At 36.2% G+C, this 21,934-nt stretch overlaps 1 protein-coding gene across 1 annotated transcript in view; it reads left to right on the top strand.

The window, feature by feature from the left end:
- The window catches only part of wake (ankyrin repeat and fibronectin type III domain containing protein wide awake), a 165,251-nt gene that overhangs the window by 76,074 nt on the left and 67,243 nt on the right, over window positions 1-21,934 (top strand). The window contains exon 5 of the mRNA XM_017611267.1: window positions 21,173-21,480. Within this exon, the coding sequence (XP_017466756.1) occupies window positions 21,173-21,480 (308 nt within the window). The remainder of the gene's footprint in view (window positions 1-21,172; window positions 21,481-21,934) is intronic.

Here is a 21,934-nt window from a genome sequence, read left to right as displayed (position 1 = left end):
CGGTTGGTGGATTATGTATTTGAATATTTGCGAAATACACTAGACCATTTTTCTTAGTTCCCCACAGTGTTAGGAAATAATCTATAACCTATACAAAAACTGTACTTTTCGACTGTAAATTGTATCGACGTTTTAATTTGCTCATATGCATGCATGCATACATAGATTCCCTTCAAGACCAATGCTTTGATGGTATTCACGGGAAAGTTTATGTAGGTACATTTACATATTTTATACTTTTAACATTAATGTCAAGGCAGATATTTTAAGATACACTTCTTAACAAACAAATTTTTTAAGTTATTATGAATGTATTCAACAATTCATATTGAGCTCGAGGCCGTTTTAAATGAAAACCTTTTTTCCAAACCTATAAAAGCCAAAAACGAGAAGGCGAAGACAAAAAGAGAATAAAAAAATTTCCCGCAGTGAATTTTCAGATTTTTAAAACTGGCACATACATAAATAATAAATATATGAAAGCCATCTAGCCATCGTGTGTCACAAATTTAAGTTATCGATGGAAATTTTTTTTCAACTGATCCGTTGGTATCAGCTGCCAAGAAGAAGATGAGGTGGAATCATCTCCACACTTTCTTTTATACTCTCCAAGTTCTGCGAGGCTAAGATGGAAGCATTTTGGCTCGCACTGAGCTCTGAGGGATAGAAATTAGCCGCATTCGAAATTTGGTAATCGGCTCGCGGCGTTTCGCCGTCTAAATTAAGATAATCCGTACAGTTTTTTCGTGGTATCACAAAGGACAATCTCTTAATTGTCCAAGTGAGTCCCTCGCTGAGTCAACCACTTTAACCTAACCCAACGTAATCTGTACTTCTTTGAGCTATGAAGAAGTTGGTCACATTAATTATACTAAAACTGAATGCGGTTCATTCTATAACAAACACCATATAAATTCAAGTTTCAAACCCAGCAAAACAATTAATGAATCAAAAATAAAAAAGATTTTAATTAAAAAATAATAAATTTAATAATCAAATCTTTTCAGCATGTGGGTGTTGAATATTTACTTCAGAATTCGAAGAACGTCCTGTCTTAGAATTCGGTTCAAAAACCCCCTATCTCAGCTGAAAATACATTGAAAATGTGCTGAGATAGGGTGTTTTTGAATTGATAGCTGAGTGGATTTTTTAAATTCGACATAGATGTTTTTACTACTGATTCGAATTTCGAGGATAAAAATACGTAACTTTTGTTAGAAGCTTTTTTCTCGGTAGTGGCCTTTTTGGAGAATTTCGTTTCAGAATTTCCCGTTTAGGTAAAATATGAAGCATAAAATTGAAATATGTTCGAGCTTTATCTGCAAATCAGAAGCTAATTTTTATTATCTAGCAGCTTGTTAAGAAGGAAACGACAGAATACACACAATACCATAGGTACAAGTTAAGCTGGAGCAACTGGCGTTAATACGAATGCAGTAAGAAAAAGGCAATCCCAGTTTTGTAGATATAATAAAAAATGTGCTTCACGTGCGTTGAATATACTCCTACATACATACGTACTCACTTACATAGCATTTACGTAGATGTGTACTTTATGACATGCTTGTATGCATTTAAGCTTTCCCAGCACATCATTGCTAAACGTGCAACGACGTAGACAACAAAATAAGAAAACGAAAGTTCAATGCTAAATCTTCTCTTTGTTTAAATTCTTTGAATCGCGGCAAGTCCACGCTGCTCAACCATTTTCTCCCACGTCCACTCACACATACATAAAAGATTTGAAGCCAACATTTAATAAAGTTAACAAAGGAAACCCTGAAAATTTTTAGCTCAGCTTTAAAGCGACGCACTCTGGAAATTTGATTAAATTTTATACTTGTTGAACTTTGGCATTTTCTGCTTATTTATTAAATTGTACAAAGAAAGCTAAAAATAGACAGTGTACGTCAGAATTAAATCCTTTTTTGGGGCAACGGTTGCAGTGATTTGGTCACATAATCATTCCATTGTATGTATGCAGCAAACTCTAATTATGGAGTTTGAACTCAAGCGGAACTTTCAAGTTAATTCTTCAAACGAAAACAAAGCCGGTTTGCTCCTTACAATCATATCTCTACATCTCCTAAAGGATTTTGCTCAAATATAGGTCCAAAATATGTGGTCAATAAATATGTCCTAAGCTGTATGACATAGAAAATACTCTATTAACAAAGCTTTTCCTTTCTAAATTGGCACTACAATCGTGTATCGGTTTGGGGCTAGAACAAAAACAAAACCCTCGATTGAATCTCTCTTTTGCAAAGTTGTGTGGCAGTTGTTTATCGCAAATGCAGACAAGTCCTTATGTCCATTTTGTTTGTAGTTGATCTTTCTTTCGTTGTCCACCCATTAGTTCCACGTGGAAGGATCTTTTCAAGCTTGCATGTTGTTTAAAAGCTCGTTCAGCTCGTAAGCCTTCTGACGCCCGTTTCACATCGTCCACGGCAAATATAACAGATTTATAGAGTGTAGCGTTGTTCGCCGAGAAGGTGATTTGAAATTGCGCAGATTAGAACCTATTGGCAAGAGTAAATTCTTCGTTTGGTCTCCAGGCTAGCATTGTTTTTTGGTTAATGTGGGATCCTAGGTGGATAATGTAATTTTCTATTTCAAACTATTACTGTCAAAAGTGACGTGTATCCTAATGCGCTGTCAAAAGTGGTTTTAAAAGATGATGTGCCGATTTCCTTACTAAAGGCATTTTCGAGGATTTGAATCACTGCAAAAATCTGATCATAATACCAACCGCCTTAGTCGAAAACCCTGAATTCGAGAAAAAAAAACATCTTAAACATTTGGATTGTAATGTGAGCCTTATGGGAAAACCAAAATATAACCGTTTAAGTAGCCTAGCTAGCGAAACGGGGATTTCACGTATGCATGGAATAGGGGTTGAAGAATACGATAGCATATATGACTCAATTCCTTTTTAAGGCGACTTAGGCGGTTATTGCTTGTGACCACAGATTTGTGGATTTTCAAGGTCTGAAGCGCCACTTGGTTCACAATAGGCTTCATTCTTCTGATCACCCTACCCCACCACCCTACTTGTCGACTGGATTCCAATATTCGGGATCAAAGCTCGCTTAATACCTGGTATTTATGACCAACCAGTGCTTTGCCGGAAGCTTTGTACAGCTGTGCCAGTATTTTCGACTCCTTCGATTGAAGTAACGTAACCAACGGGCCTAAAAATTGGTATGGGTTCTTCTTCCTTAGACGCGTCATCGTTGTCACCATTAAATAGCGTTGAGAAGTATTCCCTACATATCTCAAGAGTACTATAGACATCTGCTACCAGTTTACATCTCTTTTTTTCTCGGTGTCGCTTAATTAACGCGCGTGGAGCAATTTGCTGCAGGGTCGCTTTGTATGTTGCGTATTTCTTTGCAGCCGCGACATGGCATCCATCGTCATACTATGTATGTAGTTGTTTTATCGGTAATCAATCACCTCTCCCAGTAAGAACCCTATCTGTTAACTAATGCATTATATACGCCTAGTACTACAAAAAGTTTGTGTGAGAAATTGAAAAACTTTGCATCATTTTACATTGGGCTCCTGGAGAAATCTAACGTATAATAGTTTCAAGTGTGAGTAGTTTTCTCTTTCTTCCACATGGAATTCGCTATTATACTATACTATATGTAGTTGTCTCTTTTCAATCAAATATTATTATGCGATTAATAACGTGTTATATAACGTAAAGAATGGCATATGGATATCGCTAATATGCAAATGTGTTGGTTTTTATTGACAATTTTGTAAGTATATTGGAGAATGCGTTAGGTCGTTCTTACTGGGCTGCTACAGCGATACAAAGATATAAAGAGATGGCGTGCCACAGCTTATTTATATCCAGGTGATGAGGAGTTAAACAGGAGGAAGCTTTCTCCTCAAAGAATAAAACACCTGCTTAAACGATATTTTGGATATGGAAGTGCATCATTGAAAAATGCATTTTTGCATTTTTTGTTCAAACTTGTACGTTCGTTATTTTTTGTAACTTTATACCTAACCTAATTATAAGTAATATGAAATAAAATTATACTTGTTGTGCTAGTGTTTTTTCAAATACATACATAAATACTTAAACACAAATTTGTACAAATAATGGAGTTTAAAAAATCTTTCGTCTTATTCGAAATTAGCGACCGAAAAACCCCCAAAACCAAGTCTCAAATCAATTTGGTTGCTCCTGGACTTTTGGTCAGAAAATAGTAGTCGCCCGACCATAGTGCGGTGGTTTAAATGAACTGTCAAGCTGCGATAAATTTAAGAAAAAGTTTACTGAAATCGCTAGAATCCAGGCTGGCGGGCGCCGTGGTCGAGTGGTAAGAGGTGCTCGCTACCACTCCGTAAGTCCAGGCTTCGATCCCTTGTTCGAGCAACATCCAAAGTAAAAGATTTTTCCTAACAGCGGTCGCCCTCGGCAGACAATGGCAAACCTGCGATTGTATTTCTACCATAAAAATAGCTTCTCATTAAAACCATTTTCCCTTCGAATGGGACGTAATGTAGATACCTTCCATTTGTGTGAAAGGATCAAGGCGCACAGCACAAATTATATATATTTTCAATTGCAATTAAATATTTACATATGTAAGTGGGAGGATCACTGATGGAGGAAAGGTATACTTGAACTTGAATTCGAATAGAAAAAACGTGGATTGGTATGTATGCAGTGAGGTGTTTAAGAGTGGAAATTTCTTTAGATGAAATCAAAAATGCATAAAATGACTAAAAATACGTAAGTCTGGTATCTTTGCTACTGTTAATAACATCCTCTTTTGGATATTTATTCTACGTATGTGTCAGTAAACATTTGCAAGAGCACACAAAGAACGTGCTGGAAAGCACCACATAAGAGCTAGTATACGCGGAAAAATCACACCGCCCCCGGCTCCAAGTTATCATCTTTGAACATTCTTATATGGGGAGATGAAAGTAAGCAAAGTTGCATACGGACATACATATGTACATGCTCGTAATTCTAGGAGCGCTACTTAATTATCATGCATTATTCATAAGAGCGCGCAGAGGAGGTGCCCGGTCGTGCAAGAAATCAAGTGGGAACACTTGTGGCGACAGAGCGCCCGTTTGGTACACGTACATATGTACAAATGTACATATGTAGTTCACGTACGTATAAGCTGCTGCGACTGATTGGCGAAGGAAAACGTGAAGTGTGAAAGAGGTTAAGTACTTTTGCGAATGAAGGATTTTCCATTTTAGCTGCCTCTTGTGCTATTTATTATTTTGCTACTGCCAACAAGCAGCATATTGTGTGTGTAGATTTGAAACATAATTAATCAGATGGGAGGATGCGTATAATCCCTCTCAGCGTCATATGCCACCTTTAATATACTGATGTTTGAGTGCTAAATAAGTTGTGCTTAAAATTTTATTAAACTTTACTTTTTTATAGTAGTTTATTCCCTTATCCCACTTTGGCATATATTGTGTACTATACTCGTACACATATTTGACTGAATAAATGGAAATTTTTTCTAAATGGTTCGCATCACGTACGCGCTTTCAGAAGATCACAACTTAGGGATGCAAAACATTCCCGCATATTCATAGGCGCTTAGGGCGAAAGTCAATTGTGTTTACTTTGGCAAATGAGCCATTGGGTTTGACAGCAAACTTATATTGTTAATATTACCCAAAAGGATTACAACCGGAAGCTGAAATTTCACAAAGTTATCGCTGTATTTAAAAGCCGAATGGTCTTATTGAAAAATAAATAAAATGGGTTTAAAGAGCTTTATAAATGAACGTTTTCACACATTACAAGCCTTTTTTAAAGGTATCTTATTTTTTATAAATAAGGCCATAAAGTCTTCAGTCCAAAGTAGTAACACAGATTGTATTGGAAGTGAAAGATAAAGGCATCAGAATTTACTGGTTTAAAATTTTATAGCTAGCCATCTATTTGTTGCCAACCTGTGACTATGCAAAACATAGCAGTTCATTTGTAAAATATTCGCAGACAAGACTAAACTTTCTCCTTTATGTCTTCAGGGAATAGTAGTCGTTTCATTTGTTATTTGACCTTCTAACCGTTTTTTGGTAATTAGGCAACTCTGAGCAATGTTTCATGACACCATATCAAAATCCGAAAACGGACTGAGATTGATCGACTTAGCCAGACCGCGCATCATAGTAGGCTCATCCATAAAAAGATCCATCAGGCTACATGGCTGTCTCCAGATCGAATAATGGGAAATGAAATCGATCATGTTGTAATAGACGGCGTTTTGACGTCCGAAAGCCAAATATTGACTCGGACCACTATCTTGTTGCAGCCAAGATATGCACCCACCTCTGTGCGTTCAACAATGCAAGGAAAGCTCGCCGTCGAAAAGATGAGGGTGGACCTTGGTGAGAAATCCTCCTCCCGCCACACCCCAGTTTTTCTACATCAGTATGCATATTCCCAATGGCTTTGGAGACAATATAGTTCTGGGAATTACAAAAAACATTTCAACCTCAAACCACGGTTGCCACTGTTGGATGTTTCCAACCAAATTTAGTTGTTGTTCTTTAATCTTTCTAATTTGGTTGTTTGGTAGTTTTTTCTCGGGTTTGGTTGTTTTTCTTTTAATTAGAAATTAGCAAATTTTTTCTTTACAAAAAGGATTATTACATACTGAATGCCATAAATAAATGAATTTTTTAAATTACTAGTTTTATTGTAACAATTTTTATATTCGCATATAAACAGTAAATATATGATTGAACGCATCAAGGACATGAACCGGATGAAAAATTTTGTCGGTTCGGTTCAGCGGTTCTAATCGTTTTTGCATTGTTGGATTGGTTCGTCAAAGCGGTTTGTTTAGTCTTTGAACCGGGGTTTCGGTTCGGTTCAACGGTTCGAAAAACAAACAACTAAAAGTCTAAGTTCGGGCTGAGCCTAACATTAAATACCCGGCGCAAGTATTAAATATATGATTTTCACCTTTCCGAAAGCTACCGCTACATGGTAAGCCAATTATGAGGAAATTAGCGTCCTTAAATTTCGAAGTATTGAAGTTTCAAGCATTTCTAAAATTTACCGTTATATGAAAAGCCGTAATTTTTGTTCGATTTCAATAATTTTGAACGTTTTGCTTTTATTTGGCAAGCACAATAGCCATACCGAGTTTGGTACAAATTGGTAGAACGGTTACCGAGATACATATATGTGATCATAAGTGAGCGGAGCCACGCCCGTTTTCCAAAATTTTATCATAAACGTATTTCTTGGTAAAGGATTGTTGCAAGCATCAATTTTGAATAAATTAGCTTTAATAATTACCGTTATATGGGAGGTAGGCGTGATTATTGTCCGATTTTCCACACCATCCGTCCTACGCCCGAAAGAAGTGCACGTACAAAGTTTCTTTAAGATATCTCAATTTTTACTCGAGTTATCGTGTGCACAGGCGGACCGCCGGACGGACAGACAGTCACCGCTTAATAGATTTCTCTATTCATTCTGGTTACTTATGTATACATTTGTCTATATCTATCTCGATTCGTTTTGGCTGTTAGAAACAACCGTTATGTGAACAAAGTTATACCCTTGTACATAAGTGCGCTCGGGTATAAAAAATAACGCGCAAGGTTAAAGGTCAAGTGTCTGTCAAATGAGATGGGTTGCCTTTACATTTGATTTTGTCACATGGTAAATAAACAAGGTAGGTATTACCATGTTTAACAAAAAGAAAAAAGTGGGTACATTTATCTATTTAAAATTGGTTGAAGCGAACCTTTAAACCTTTATGAAAAGTGGTTCGGTTTTCGGTTCGGATCAAACATTTGTGGAAAATTTCGGTTCGGTTAATGGTTCAGTTAATGAATAGAAAAAAAGCGGGTTTCCGGTTCAAACCGGTTCACGTCCCTGATTTTAATAATTTTTGATTTTCCAAATAACAGCTATAACTGCCACCAGAATGTAAGAATATGTTGTCTTTCCACAAAACTTTCATTAAAATAACCCCCCCCCCCCTCAAGCCCAATAAAATTGTTGAATTTGTTTTTTAAATAAGTTTTGCTTTTTGTAATAGATAAGTGGATATTTGTTCCTCATATTTTGGTTGGTTATTTTTATAACAAGTGGCAACCGTGCCCGATTGAGCTACTGTATTAGCACTCCTGCACACCGGCACCCCGATGGCCACCTGGACTTCACTACTGGTGAGAGCAGGAGGCGCCCTGTTCTTTAAGCAGGTTGTGCAGCCCATTCCACCGAAGGATAAATTGCCTATTAAAGTAGCTCGGGCATTTCGTCGGGTCGATTAGGCGTTCCCATTGGATGAAGTTTCCAATATATCGTCACGACTCGTATTGGACAGGGGTCTTAATGTTGACCAGAGCTTACACTCAAGAGAAGCGAAATTGCAGGTCTTCAAATGCTCCTCCCAATATTTTCGCTTGTGTTGCTTTACCAGGTGCCGAATCCTTTATGCGGGGATCCCCGGGAACGGCCTGGCGTAGGTGGTCACGCTCATTTACGGGAACAGCCGCTTGAGCGGAGTTCCGTTATGCGTCCGGCTGTAATGAAGCAAGCCGCTGTGGCAGTGACAACCTTGCGGAACAGGCGTCCGCCAGCATGTACGTTTGTGGGTGTGGGAAGGGTGGCGAAGGTGTTCTCGGTAACTTCCTCTAAGATAATTTGCCAGGCTTCAGTGCCAGAGATCATGGTGCTCGTTAAAGTCGCCTAGCACCATACGGTTTTCACCCCTGAGGGGCGCGCCTATGTCTAGGTAATATCCTGCCCGTCAGCAGATGGTGGAAGTATATAAACATTAAATATCCCTCTGCAGCTGACGTGACTACCATTTCGAAGTTCTACTGATGTGTTAGAAAGCTATTTTTACACCAAAATATATTTCTTGGTTATTTCTTAATGAACTATTTTTATTTTTTAGTTAAAAATTTAATCAATATCTAATATATTTATTAATAAAATACTTATATAAAGAATATACACATATGTCGAAAAGTCGGCATTTTATGTAAATAAGCAAAACCATTGAAGTTCGGATAGAATGTTTTGTTTTCTTAGTCTCTCAGACTACGAGCTCATCATCGCCTGACCGGACCGTTATGCCCTGACATTCTTCGATGAGACGATATTACACAGTGTGAAGTAGGATGAACACTAGACTCTACGGAGCACATTGTCGGCGGCGCAACTCAACAGTGTTAAGTTTCCTAGCAACATCGTTTCTTGGATCGCAGCTATCGGTATGACATGCCGGCCTATAAAAAAGGGTTTTCTCTTCGATCTTGCTCTGGAGTCAGTCGCAGTTCAGTTGTAGTAGTTCCATGTGCCTTGGGAAGCTCTTCAACAAGGAGCGCGGTACACCTACGAGGTGTATGCTGGCTATAAAATAGTCGTAACTGGCACCATTCAAGGCGTGAATTGCATTTGACTAATGCCACATTCCGGTATATCTGTATTGGTCAGGAAAACTCCGTGTCATTCCAATACGTAGAACAGTCAGCCGTAAGATCCAGTGTTATGTTTACTTCATTCCCTACACTCTTATTGTGATGAATACACATTCATTAAAACTGCAAAATGTCTCAGTTAGAAGCCTTTTACATTTTTAATTACCTCATTTCGTTCAAAAATTAATATACTTGTCATATTCCTATTCTACACACACCTTTAACCTCCAAAAATGCTCCTTGTGATATTGGCTCCTTCCCATATGAAGCAATCTGGTGTACAATTACTTGCCCGGTGCGTAGAATCAGGGCCGTAGCCAGGATTTTTTTTCGGTGGGGCGCATAGTGCTTCGCTTCCATATGAAATGTGGGCAAAAATTTAATTATGGACGAATTTAAATGAAAATTCTTAGTAAAATTGAGGACGCCAAATTCAAAAATGCAATTGGTTTTTGGATAACTTTCATACTTTCACTGTAAATGCAGTTTGAAGTTGAAAATTTGGGTTATTGTGGCTTGTACATAGGGATGTACATATAGTTCGTTCTATTTTCAAAAGTGAGGGGTGAAATGACAGGGCTTGGCCTGTAGATGTGCAATAAAGTTTTTTTTCATTTTTGAAAAGGCTTGCCACCTGTTACAAATTTTAATAAAATTATTTAATAATTTAAATGAATTAGATATTACAATATGGGTATCAATTGAACGAGGTTTGAAAATACTTTACCTCTAAATAACACGTAGAAGGGTTGCCGCATGTTTAAAAAATCAAACTCACTTTAGTTAAGGGAATAAGGTAACTGAAATATGTATATCAATATGAGTATAAGACAAATGAAAAAGTTTGACATATTTAGCAAGAAGTAAGTGGAGAGTAAAAACATTCTTGAGTTAATTTAAGAGTCCAGTAATTTAAAAGGAATGTAATCAGAACAAATCACTGATTGACAATGAATGTATTTGTACTAAAACAACAAATACGATGGCGTAATCCTATGGTTTGACGTAATTATTATTTTATTTTAACTAAATTCGACTTTACAAACAGGCGGTAACCCTATTCGTAATATTTTTAAGCTAAAACCTCCTTAAACCTCTTTCGTCTGACCCCCTTATGGTGATATTTATCTATTTCAATAACCTAATTCCTTTAATTCAAGTGGAATTTGATTTTCTAAACAGGTGGCAACTCTCTACATGTAGTTAATACACATTTTGATTGGTACTCATCTCTTAATAAATCATTTAACTTATAAAAAATTTGAATCTAATTTCTTAACAATCTAATTTTTTAAGAGGTGGCAACTCTTTAAAAAAAATAAACCTTCTTTTGTCCACAGGTTAAGCTTTCAATCTGACACTCAATTTTTGAAAATGGAACGAATCGTGCAGATTTCAAGGCACTGACAAAAAAGTAAAAAATTATTTTATGCATTAGCGAAAAACGCTTCACTACTTCAGAAAGTGCAAAAAATTAGCAGGTTTTTATTTCTTCTTTTGAAAGCTAAAAGCCTGTACTATCTAATAAAATAATAAAAATAACCTATTTTTACATATATTTCTTATTCATTCCATTAAAATTTAGCATTTTTTGAATTAAAAAAAAAAATCGTTTTTTTGGAACACCGCAGGGACACCCTGTGAATAATTTTATCCCAAAATTTTAATTCCTGTAATTCTCTACTATCTATATGGAAACAAGAAACGTCGAACCAACATTTTATTTTAAAGAATATATTTTTGATATTTTTTTCTGTGAATAGCTTACGCCTGGCTATGCTTTTATTAAAATTCTTAGTATAAAATTTGTCGACCTTAGTGGCTTCCTGGCGGCATATAATTATTTTTTTAGGGAAGTGTCTGTTTAATTCTTTTTAGGGGATAAAGTGTCTATACAAAAATACCAAATGAGTTCACATTGCAGATAACGAATTTTTCGATTTATGCCCACTTAGGTGGCACTGTGGGGTGGGGTTCTGGCAAATTTTTTTTTTGTTTCACTTTTATCTCAACATATTTCGATTAAAAGAAAAATACTGATAAAAATAAAATTTTTCATAAAAACAGGTCTGAAATCATGAAAACCCTGCCCGTATTTTTTTTGTAAGTCAAATATGAGTGGCATTGTGCTACTATGATAGCACGGCCGAGTAATCATGGCCAACTTATGTACAGTAGTCGAAAAAATTATAGCCGCACCAAATTTTGACAAGTTTTAAAATATTATTTTTATTGTTATTAATTTCGGTTAGTTTTTTATAGTACGTTCTTTACCAACATCCGTATAAATACAAGTTTAAAGGCAGTGTCACGCGATTGGGTATTTGCCAAAATTTGGTGTAAATCGCATCCAAATTGTTTGAACACCCAAAATATTTTACACTATCCCAATCACGAAAATTAATTTATTGTATTGTACCAATCTTTTGACTACAAAAAAAAATTGTCCCATTTTTTTTACCAATAGCCCAATATAAAAATATACAAATCTTTACAAATGCACCAATCGAGTGATACTGCCTTAAAAATGTATGCAATTTAAAAAAAAAAATTTAAAATTTTCGTTAAAATTTCGAGTTGTTTAATTAAATTCTGAGTATGCAGTTTTGTAGCCCATTGAATTCTAGAATAAAGTACACGTTTCAAATGGCTAAAAGTGTCGATTGATTTTTTAGAATTTTTAAAAGTTCGAAATTTGTACGAAAGTTTGTTGAATTTTTTTTAATATTGCACAAATAGTAGTCCACTTGCAAGCAGCGTTATGTGATTTTATAATAGTGAGCCATAATTAAAAAAACGTATACAACAATACAACAACAAGTAACATCCAAATTGTATATTTCTCTTTATTATCTGAAAATTTGGATAAACAAGGGCCTAATAACATTAAAAAACAATATCACAGTGTGGTAGTTTTTGCAAATTATATATATAAAAATTTAATATAGCAAGTTTTGAAACAGTAACTTTTAAATAGCTATCTTTTTTTAGCTTTTCGCGTTCTCTCTTCCATGAAAATTGGTCTGCTTCTTTTTTACGACGCCTTTCCACTAGGCACCGAAACTACTACGTTTTGTTGCAGTTTTCTAAGTTCATCAGAAGATGGAGACTTTTGAAAGTGTATAAATAAGTATTATAGCGACTTTTGCAATAGTAGCAAACATTTGATGCTATTTTTTTCAGAAAATATAAAGATTTTGCATTGTATTGTTAGTGGACATGAAACTACTTTAAATACTGGTACGTTACTCACCAAACACTAAAAATCTAAAAAAATTTACATAGCGCCTTTGCAAGTGAACTGCTCAAATTTGGAAACATGGATTTCCACGGGTTTTGTTAAAGAATTAACTATATTTTTATTTAAAAAAATAACAAAAGTTCAATAACAACAAATATAATACGTTAAAACTTGGCAAAAAGTGGTTCGGTTATAACTTTTTGACCACTGTATGCATTTTTTTATTCCTTAATAGGACCTTCACATGGTACATAAAGGAAGTACATAACAAAATTAAAAAATATATGCCTTTTTTAAAGCTCATTTTGCCCTTTTCAAGTTTAAGTGCCTTAAAAACCTACATTTCAACATTTCGGGGGGGTCAGGACACCCTCCGCCCCCCTTGCGTACAATCACACCATAAAAGTCTGCTTATAGAAGTAATGAAGTCTGGCTGGCAAGCGTTAATGTAGAAGTTAATAGCATTAATAATAAAATTACATTTTATCCTTATTACTCACGGCTTTAGAGTATTTTAAAACGATTCACGGTTGTAAAGAAGTATGGTGGCATGGCAAATGCATTCTAGTGTGAGTGAGTTAAAGTGCTGGCGACAACATCATTACCAGCAATCACGAACACAGTCACAACGACCGGAAGCGACAACAGCAGCCTATAACAATATTGACAGCGGCAATAACAACAAAGTTAATGACACTCATTGTTATTTCCTTGCTGTTCACATTCGTTTGTTGTTGCTATAGTTACTGTAATGAGAGAAGCCATGCGGCTGCTGCCCTACTATTTTATCACAGCATTGGCAACAGATGCCACAGACTTACAACCGCACTTAAAGGATTCGTAAGAAGCTGCTCCACTCAACAATTTTCGCCCAGTGACAATAAACATTCGATAACGTGCATCGTCTGCGGCTGTGGGGGAAAGTTGTGTGTCATTTGGGGGTTTATATGCAACTAAAATATATTCATGTAGTCATCCCTCTGTTCACTTTGTGCACCAGCAGAGGCATGCAGATGCATGGGTTCTCAAATTCTCAAAGGAAACGGATAAGCGTTAATGTAGTATGCTGGCGACACTTTACTTGCATAAATTTTGATAGCAATTTCCATGATTTAATGCATTTTGCCTATAGCATGATCTGTTGATCTGCATCTCCCTTTTATAGGGTACGCGCGCAATAATTATGGACTTGACAATTGCAGGTATTTTTATGACAAAGTTTGCATCCGTTGGTGTTATTATTGCTTTAATACGTAATAACCCGTGGAATGATATTGAAAATTCCATTTGCCAGGCAATTTAAGTTTGTGCTTTGTGGCGAGGGTTTGTGTAGGCAGCGGAAGTTGTATAGTTCGTTCGATTTTAATTTCCTGCCATCAGAAGTTCTAACACAAATTAATAAATTTATAAATAACTCTTACGTACGTATATATGGATTCCTATTACTTTTTACTTTAATTAAAATATCTACGCGTTGTAAATGTATTTAATAACAATTTTAAACAGGCAGTTGAATTATTCAGGCCTTCAATAGATTTTGTACAACTATTTTGATTTATAAATAGATATCTACAAACATAGAGAAAATAATTTTTTTTTCAACTGAATCTATAACATCCCAATCTTGATTGCTATTTTTATTTAAAACGCCTAACTGCACTAGTTATTGTTTAGGCGCGACTACTAATACCCAACGTCTAAATGCATGCTATGCACTGCTGCATTACCAAAGATTTCCTTTACATAATTTCCCAATTGCCATATAATAAAACTTACTTAAGTAATAATTTGATTCAAAGTATGCTCGGCCTAGTCCTATGCATCCTCCAGACACTGCTTGCGTAGGTTTTTGCGGGCTCTGTAGGTGGTAACAGTTAGTCACCATAGGCCAAGGTGCCTACGTATGCCTTTTAGGTCCAATAAATTTTTTTTTAGTTTAAATAAATACATGCAAACGTATCCCCTCTCACTGAGTTAGTTAGATATATTTTTAACTCAGTTTACAAAAACAAAATACCCTATAGAATAGTCGCCCCTATTCCGATTGTCGGAACGACAGTCGTTCATCGAAATTTTAGATTTTCATTGGCGTTGTGAGGCAACCAATGACTTAATCTACTACAAATTTTAGTTCCTATTATCCTTTCGAAATGAAGAAGTATTTTAATCAGATAACTGTTTACCTGACAGGCGCGATTCTTGCAGAATGAAACTGGTTTGTATATATTGATCAGCCGATTAAACGTACTCTGTGTGGCTATTCTGATTAATGTTTTATTTAAGCATATGTTACATACAGCTTTGTCGTTTTGGTCCAATTGGACCAAAATTTGTAGCTTTAATTTCCTTTGGTTGGTTTGATGAAGCTTTTGATAGGCAAAAATATTTTGAAAATGCAACCAAATTGCATTATAACTTAGTGGATTATTTTACATTTACAGGCTCGAAATATTGCTTGAATTTGCTCACACGCATGAGTTTTTCCCATATTTGGATGTTTTACTTACTAAAGCTTTGATCGAGCGGTTGTTGAAATTTAACCAACCACTGCTTATCTAATCGCATTGAAAAAAAATTGGTGAGAGGCAATACAACACTTATTTAAATTCATAAAATGTTTGAATTAGTTTTTTTTTTCAAACATAAAAAATTTTTGATATCAAAGATCAAAGGTAAGGGTGGGTAACTCAGCAAATTTATAGGAATTGGCTCAATGACTCCAACTCACTTTAAGGAGTCAGCTTATTCAACAAACTCATTTGACTCTTTGTATGTTACACTCATTCGTATCGTAGACTCGTTTTGAGGCATAGATGCGGTATAGCGGCCGTTGAGATAAAACAAAACTTTAAAGTGGGCGTGGTCAGCTCCTTTCTACTGATTTGAAAGGTGTAATTTTTTTTGTGTGCAAATTAATAGGGCGGTGCTAGGGGGAGGGTAAAGGTGGAATTTTCAATATTTTCAAAAGCTTATATTTCGAAACCTATTGTATCGAATTTCAAAATGTGGATATGGTTGGAAAGGCAATTGATTTGATATGCACATCTTTATATATCTTACATACATACATATTTCGAGAAAAACTAAAAAAAAACGAAATTATAAGAATTTGTGAGATTTGACATAACACCCGCAATACAAAATACGTGTGGTTGTTGTTGTTGTATTCTTGCCACCACCTTGTATAAATTCGCCTCGTGCAAAAACAAAATGCAAGACTTTGCCATGCTAAACACTGTGGCGAAGCGAGAGATTTATATGGACAAATATGAGCCACTATGATTCAATTGATTCATGTGAGCCCTACGGCATCAACTGAGTTACTGAGTTACATTTTTATTGGACAGGGAGTCTGAGTTACCGATTCACTTATAGGAATCAACTCAATAACTCAACTCTGAGTTGAGCTACCCACCTCTAATCAAAGGTATTCACATTTTTTAAAAAAGTTTTCTACGCTAATTCTTTTATTTAAGGCCCGAATTTGTTTTGTTTAACCGTAAAGTTTGGTATGAATGGTTAACCAACATTGTAAACAATATTATACCGCTAATTTGTGTAGCTAAAAACCCCGCAAATTAGAGAAATCTCGATTTAATGATGAAAGAATTTTTGGTAGTTTGAAAACTGATTTTGTAGGCGTTTTGGTACCAAAAATATTCCAAAGGGACAACACCAACATAGGCGTGTGGAATCGCCGCCATTTCAAAATCAACGATTGTCAAGATCACATATTTTTCTACATCGGGTTGAATTTTCCATTTTTTTTTTTGTTGGTGAAAAACCTTATTATTTTTAATTATACTTTTTATATTTACACTCTCGACTTAGTCCGCGAAAATTCAGAGGCCCTTAGTAAATCTTGGCCTAAAACTTTTGCGGAAATTTCTGGTGGGTTAAACTGGTGGAAAAATGTTGATCACTCTTTTTTCAACTATACGTACAGATTCTTTGACAACAAACTAATAAGTATTATATTCATCTAAAGAGGTACGATTCATTACTTCAATGTCTATGTAGTATCAATATATCAATAGATCAATAATTGTACGAAAAAAAAATATCACGAAATACACCCGAAACAAAACAAAGTGTAGGTTGTAGGTAGGGTCGAGTAAAACATGTAAATAGGTTTCATATAGTTCCTGAATCCTACACTTTTTATATAAGAAAAATCGTTATTTTCGTACTTGATGCACTTATCTATTAACAGCTCGACTATCTTCCATCTGATTTGAAGAACCATCGTGTTTTTAAAAGGAATTCATAAATATTTACTTAAAATTGATATATACAATGGCTGTTTAGCAAAATATTGGTTTTTCATAAAATTTTAGGAAAAAAGGCATGGCAACTCCCACTATTTTCATATATGTACACATGTGTGAGATCGGTGAAGCAGTTTTTAATATACACATATTGACGACTGAGTAGAAGATCGACCTATCTCGTCAGCCAGTGTGAAAACGCTCTATCTCAGAAAACTTTTCAAGAACGCCCTACTTCAGAATTTGATTGAAGAACGCCCTATTTCAGAATTTCATTGAAAAACACCCTATCTCAGAATTTGGTTGAAGATCGTCCTATCTCAAACGAAAATACATTGAAAATGTGCTGAGACAGGGCGTTTTTGAACCGGCAGCTGAGATAGGGCGTTCTTCAATCTCGTTCAAATTCTGAGATAGGGTGCTTTTCAATAAAATTCTGAAATAGGGCGTTGTTGAAAAATTTTCTGAGATATGGCGTTTTCGAACTGGCTGTCGAGATAGGGCGATCTTCCACTCAGCCATCGATATGGTGATATGGGACCTTTTTGAGGCGGCAGATGAGGGGGCGTTTTTGAACCGAATTCTTCAATCGAATTCTGAGATAGGGCCTTCTTCAACCAAACTCTGAAGGGGGCGCTCTTTAAGAAATTTTCTGAGCTAGGACGTTTTCGAACCGGCTGCCTAGATAAGTCGATCTTCTCCTCAGCTGTCGATGTATGGTATAAGTGGGCAATGCACGCCCATTTTCCCAAAATTTTATGAAAAACCAATTTTTTGCTAAAGAGCCGTTGCATAGTATATATAAATTTTTGGTAAATATAGATGAATTCCTTACTCTACACTTCTTCGGCCCTACATACAACCTCGTATTTTTTTTTGTGGCACCGTATTATGTGTCTGTATTATCTAAGACTGTGACAGAATTATTTATTTTAAGTTATTAACTAAAACTAAGTTCATTACAAAAATTTATTAATTGCGACTTTGTTGGTTGGTAGACGCGTCACCTGTGCCCATGTCCAGACCCAATTAGCCCTTATAGCACCATTACAACCATTTAGTAAAGGTGCATTTGCAGATCTCCCTAAGATTTTGGATGGAAAAATTCCCGAGTGTGTCATGCCTTATTCGTGCCAGTGCTGGACACTCGCAAAGATAGTGTAGGATCGAAGGCGAATGTCCCGTTATCTTGGCTGTTAACTTGACTATATCTTTCCTGGACCTCTTTAGAAGTTCTTCTGTGTTTGGTTTGTCATAGTGGGACCATATGTTCCTCGAAGTTTTGCAGGTTTGAAAGTTGATCCGACGTGCATGAGCCATACGTACGAATTGCAAATTCAGTACCCTTCTGATAAGTCTGGCTGGAAAGTTTATTGTCTCTGTTTCGGATTCATCAAGAGATGTATATTAACTCGGCCGTCGAGCTTAAAGCACATTTGCAATCACTGACGCTTTTGGACTTTGTTACCGGTGAGGCAAGTGCCAGAAGTGCCACCTTCGCACTCCCACGCTGCTCCTTTCTAATTCTTTACAGGCCCTTTCAATTCCCTGTACTTCCGCTTGGAAGATGCTAGCAAAATTCGGTAGTCGGACATCCTCGCCCCCCTCAGTAAGTAACCGATACTGATGCTTTGATAAATTTGTGTCTAATATACCGGCACAAAAAAAATTAATGTGATGTGCTTTTGACCGGACCTACCTATGGTTATGTATTTCGACCCACAGTTAGGCCAATATACCGCCTAAATTTCGAGAAATTATTATTTTATTGAAAAATTACAAACAACAAATTTAATTAAATTACCCTAGCTTTGCACATTGGACCACCGTGCGCCGTGTAAATTTCAGTGGAATTCTCTTTGACTATCCTGCCCCCGCTCCAATCCCGTCTAGAAGGAAACTTCACCTGAAAGATTTTATTGAAGTCTGTCGTAGGAGGTATATAATCTGATTGTTTCCCTGATTCGATAAGCTTGCCAAGAATACCACTATGACCGAGCCGCGTGCAGCAGCTTGACTATTTGATACTGCCGAGGACGCAGCAGTTTCGCGGATGTGGAGTTCTATTGGCGTTGATGCAGGCTCACATCAGATGGACACGGCTTAATTGCTCCTGTAGCACCTGCACAAGCTGCACTTTGTATACTGCCTAATTTCTTGACGTTGTATAGTTTTTCTAGTTCTGGCCACCAAACTAACGCCCCGCAATTTAGTATTGGTCGCATGACATCCGTGTACATCCTGAGGACAAGCTTTGGCTTTAGTCCGCAGTTCCTACTGAATATTCTTTTGCATGTGTAATAGGCTGTGTAAGCTCTATCTATTGCGACTTACTCCAATAACCTAGTTTTTTTGACGTAGAATACGTCTTACGTTTCGATATGGAGGGTATGCTCAAATGTTGTAGTTGTAATTTTTAGAGCTTTACGAAAATGCTTATTGCACGAGAACTAATGACATCATTCCAAGCCTATGGACAGATTCAGTTTTGTAAGTAACCAATTCGGTTTCTGTCGTAGAAACAACGGTAAACATTGGTTTATTTTGGGGTCAATTTTGGGCTTTTAAAGTGCTCTAGCATCTTACGATTTGAGGGTCGAACTTTCATTTTCTTTGGAGCAATAGAAATATTATCGCGTACAAATTATGAGGATGAGGATACCGATAAACGTAAAGATAAAGATAGGGAAGAAAGATTAAAATAAAGGTAATTATAGAGAAAAGGATATAGACAGAGGCTCAATCTGGAGACTATTTCGGGATTTTAAAAATGTTCGGAATTCTCGTTTGTTATCGATATTTTTTATCGATATTGTTATTGATTTTGCTATCGATATTTTCGGAACTTATCGATACTATGTCGATATTTTTATCGATTTTATTATCGATATTTTAATCGATTTTGTAATCGATTTTTTAGTCGATTTCTTTATAGATTTTGTTATCGATATTTTTATCGATTTTGTTATCGATATTTTTAAGGATTTTGCTATCGATATTATTATCGGTTTTGTTATCGATATTTTAATCGATTTTGTTATCGATATTTTTATCGCTTTTGTTATCGATGTTTTTATCGATTTGGTAAAGTTTTTGCTATCGATATTATTATCGCTTTTGTTATCGATAATATTTTCTTAGTGTGTGCTTTCGTTTTTGACTTGGATGTGCTCTTAACAATGCGACGCGTATTTTACGTTTAAATGTAGCGGCTGTGTCTCCGATACAGCCTGCAGGCCAGGACGAGGCGCTGGACGGTTCCTTTTTTTATTTGAATAGTTCGTATCCATAGAGAACACAGAAAACCATGTAACTTAACTTCTTATGTTCGCCTATCCATCAGCGTTAGGCATTCCTCATTTTAGTTTAGGTAGGATTAAAAACATTTATGTACTTACATATGTATATTTAAAACTAAATACTCCTGGAACGAATTACAATCTGATTGCGTAACGAATTCAAAACCTGCCGATATGATTCAATACGTGGAAAGGATAGTGAGACCAAAGGAAAACCCCTAACATAACGAAACGAACTTGTCAAACCTAGCTTTGAAGACGATATTCTGGTTACTTTCTATTAAATTAAAAACGAATACTTATTTATAATTTCTTTCTTCTTGGAAGCTATCTTTATAAAAACCCATTATAAGATCGTGAATGCTCATTAGGGCGGGACATTTCTTTTTCGACTATGCGCGTATAGCCTAGGAGGATCCTACGTGTAATTCTAAGCAGATTTTCCGAAGAACCCATAGGTCTAAAAAAAATTATTTTCGAAGAAAATGTGAAAATGTTCACGGTTGTTCCCTCTGGTGGAAGTTTTCTGAAGAATATAAGTGCATAAATGTTCCCTCTGGTGGAAGTTTTCTGAAGAATATAAGTGCATAAATGGATTCCTTATGCAAAAAACACCTTATAGCATGTTTCTGTACACAATTTAAGTACTGTGCTATAAGCGCATAGTCGGAAAAATTCGATCCAAACAAATTGCCCCTCCCTAATGTATGTATGTATGTATAAAGCAACTCAATATCCCTGTAATCTACATTGACAATAGATGCACGCATTGGCGCTTTCGTAGTAATCCTATTATATTGCACTCCCTTCGCATATCTTTCAATAATCAAAAGTATTTCATTTTTCTTAGTAGGTGCTTAGTTATTTTCTAGTTTATTCATTCCACAATCTTTTATCTTCGACTTTCTTTACAGACGAAAGGACAGCAGCGCATTACAACGTTCCGCCAGCATTGATTCCTTTGCCGAGATTGTGTGGAGCGACTCACCGCGACCCTCACTCGACATACCACGTCCCTCCGTCGTGCCCTTCAGCAAACGTCCATCGGCCAGCAGCCTGTTCTCAAACTGCAGCGCCACATCGCAAACAACCCAATTGAATATCAATTACGGTACCGGTGGCGATCTATGCAGCAGTGGTAGCAGCGCGGGTAATAGTCGACGTGAAAGCCTCTTAAGTCCATCGTCAACGCGCCGCAATAAGCTGACCAGAATTATAAACGGTAAGTGGAGCACAAGTATACGTAGTGGTCATGTACAGCAAATCTCTGCATACCAGCTCACGTATGTATGTATGACTGGCCCAGGAGGAAAAAGGAAACTTTAAAAGCTGCATGCATTTTTGTGCCTATGAAAGTAATATGGGTATTCATATAAACGTGTTAATGCCTCGTAACCGCATAAACCTCGCAAATATACCGGTTTTCCACACAAAATAAGATAAGTATACGAGCTTCAACTGGTTTCACGTTTACATGAACTCCCTAAATTTGTCGCGTGTCGCTTTATAAATCCATGAATAAGAAAAATATCAAAACAAAACAAAAAACGCAGCTAGCTCGTATATATATATCAAGTAATCCTTTTTAATGCCGGTTTTGAGGTCAGGGTGTTGATGGAATTAAAACACATGAAAATACATTCCTTCCCAATATATTTCAATCTCCTCCGGAGATC

The sequence above is a fragment of the Rhagoletis zephyria genome, unplaced genomic scaffold (genome assembly GCF_001687245.7).
Source record: "Rhagoletis zephyria isolate East Lansing unplaced genomic scaffold, Rhagoletis_zephyria_1.1 Rzeph_scaffold_00385, whole genome shotgun sequence".
In the NCBI taxonomy this organism is placed as follows: domain Eukaryota; kingdom Metazoa; phylum Arthropoda; class Insecta; order Diptera; family Tephritidae; genus Rhagoletis; species Rhagoletis zephyria.
Note: the sequence above shows the minus strand (reverse complement) of the source record. Positions and strands in the feature narration are given on the sequence as shown.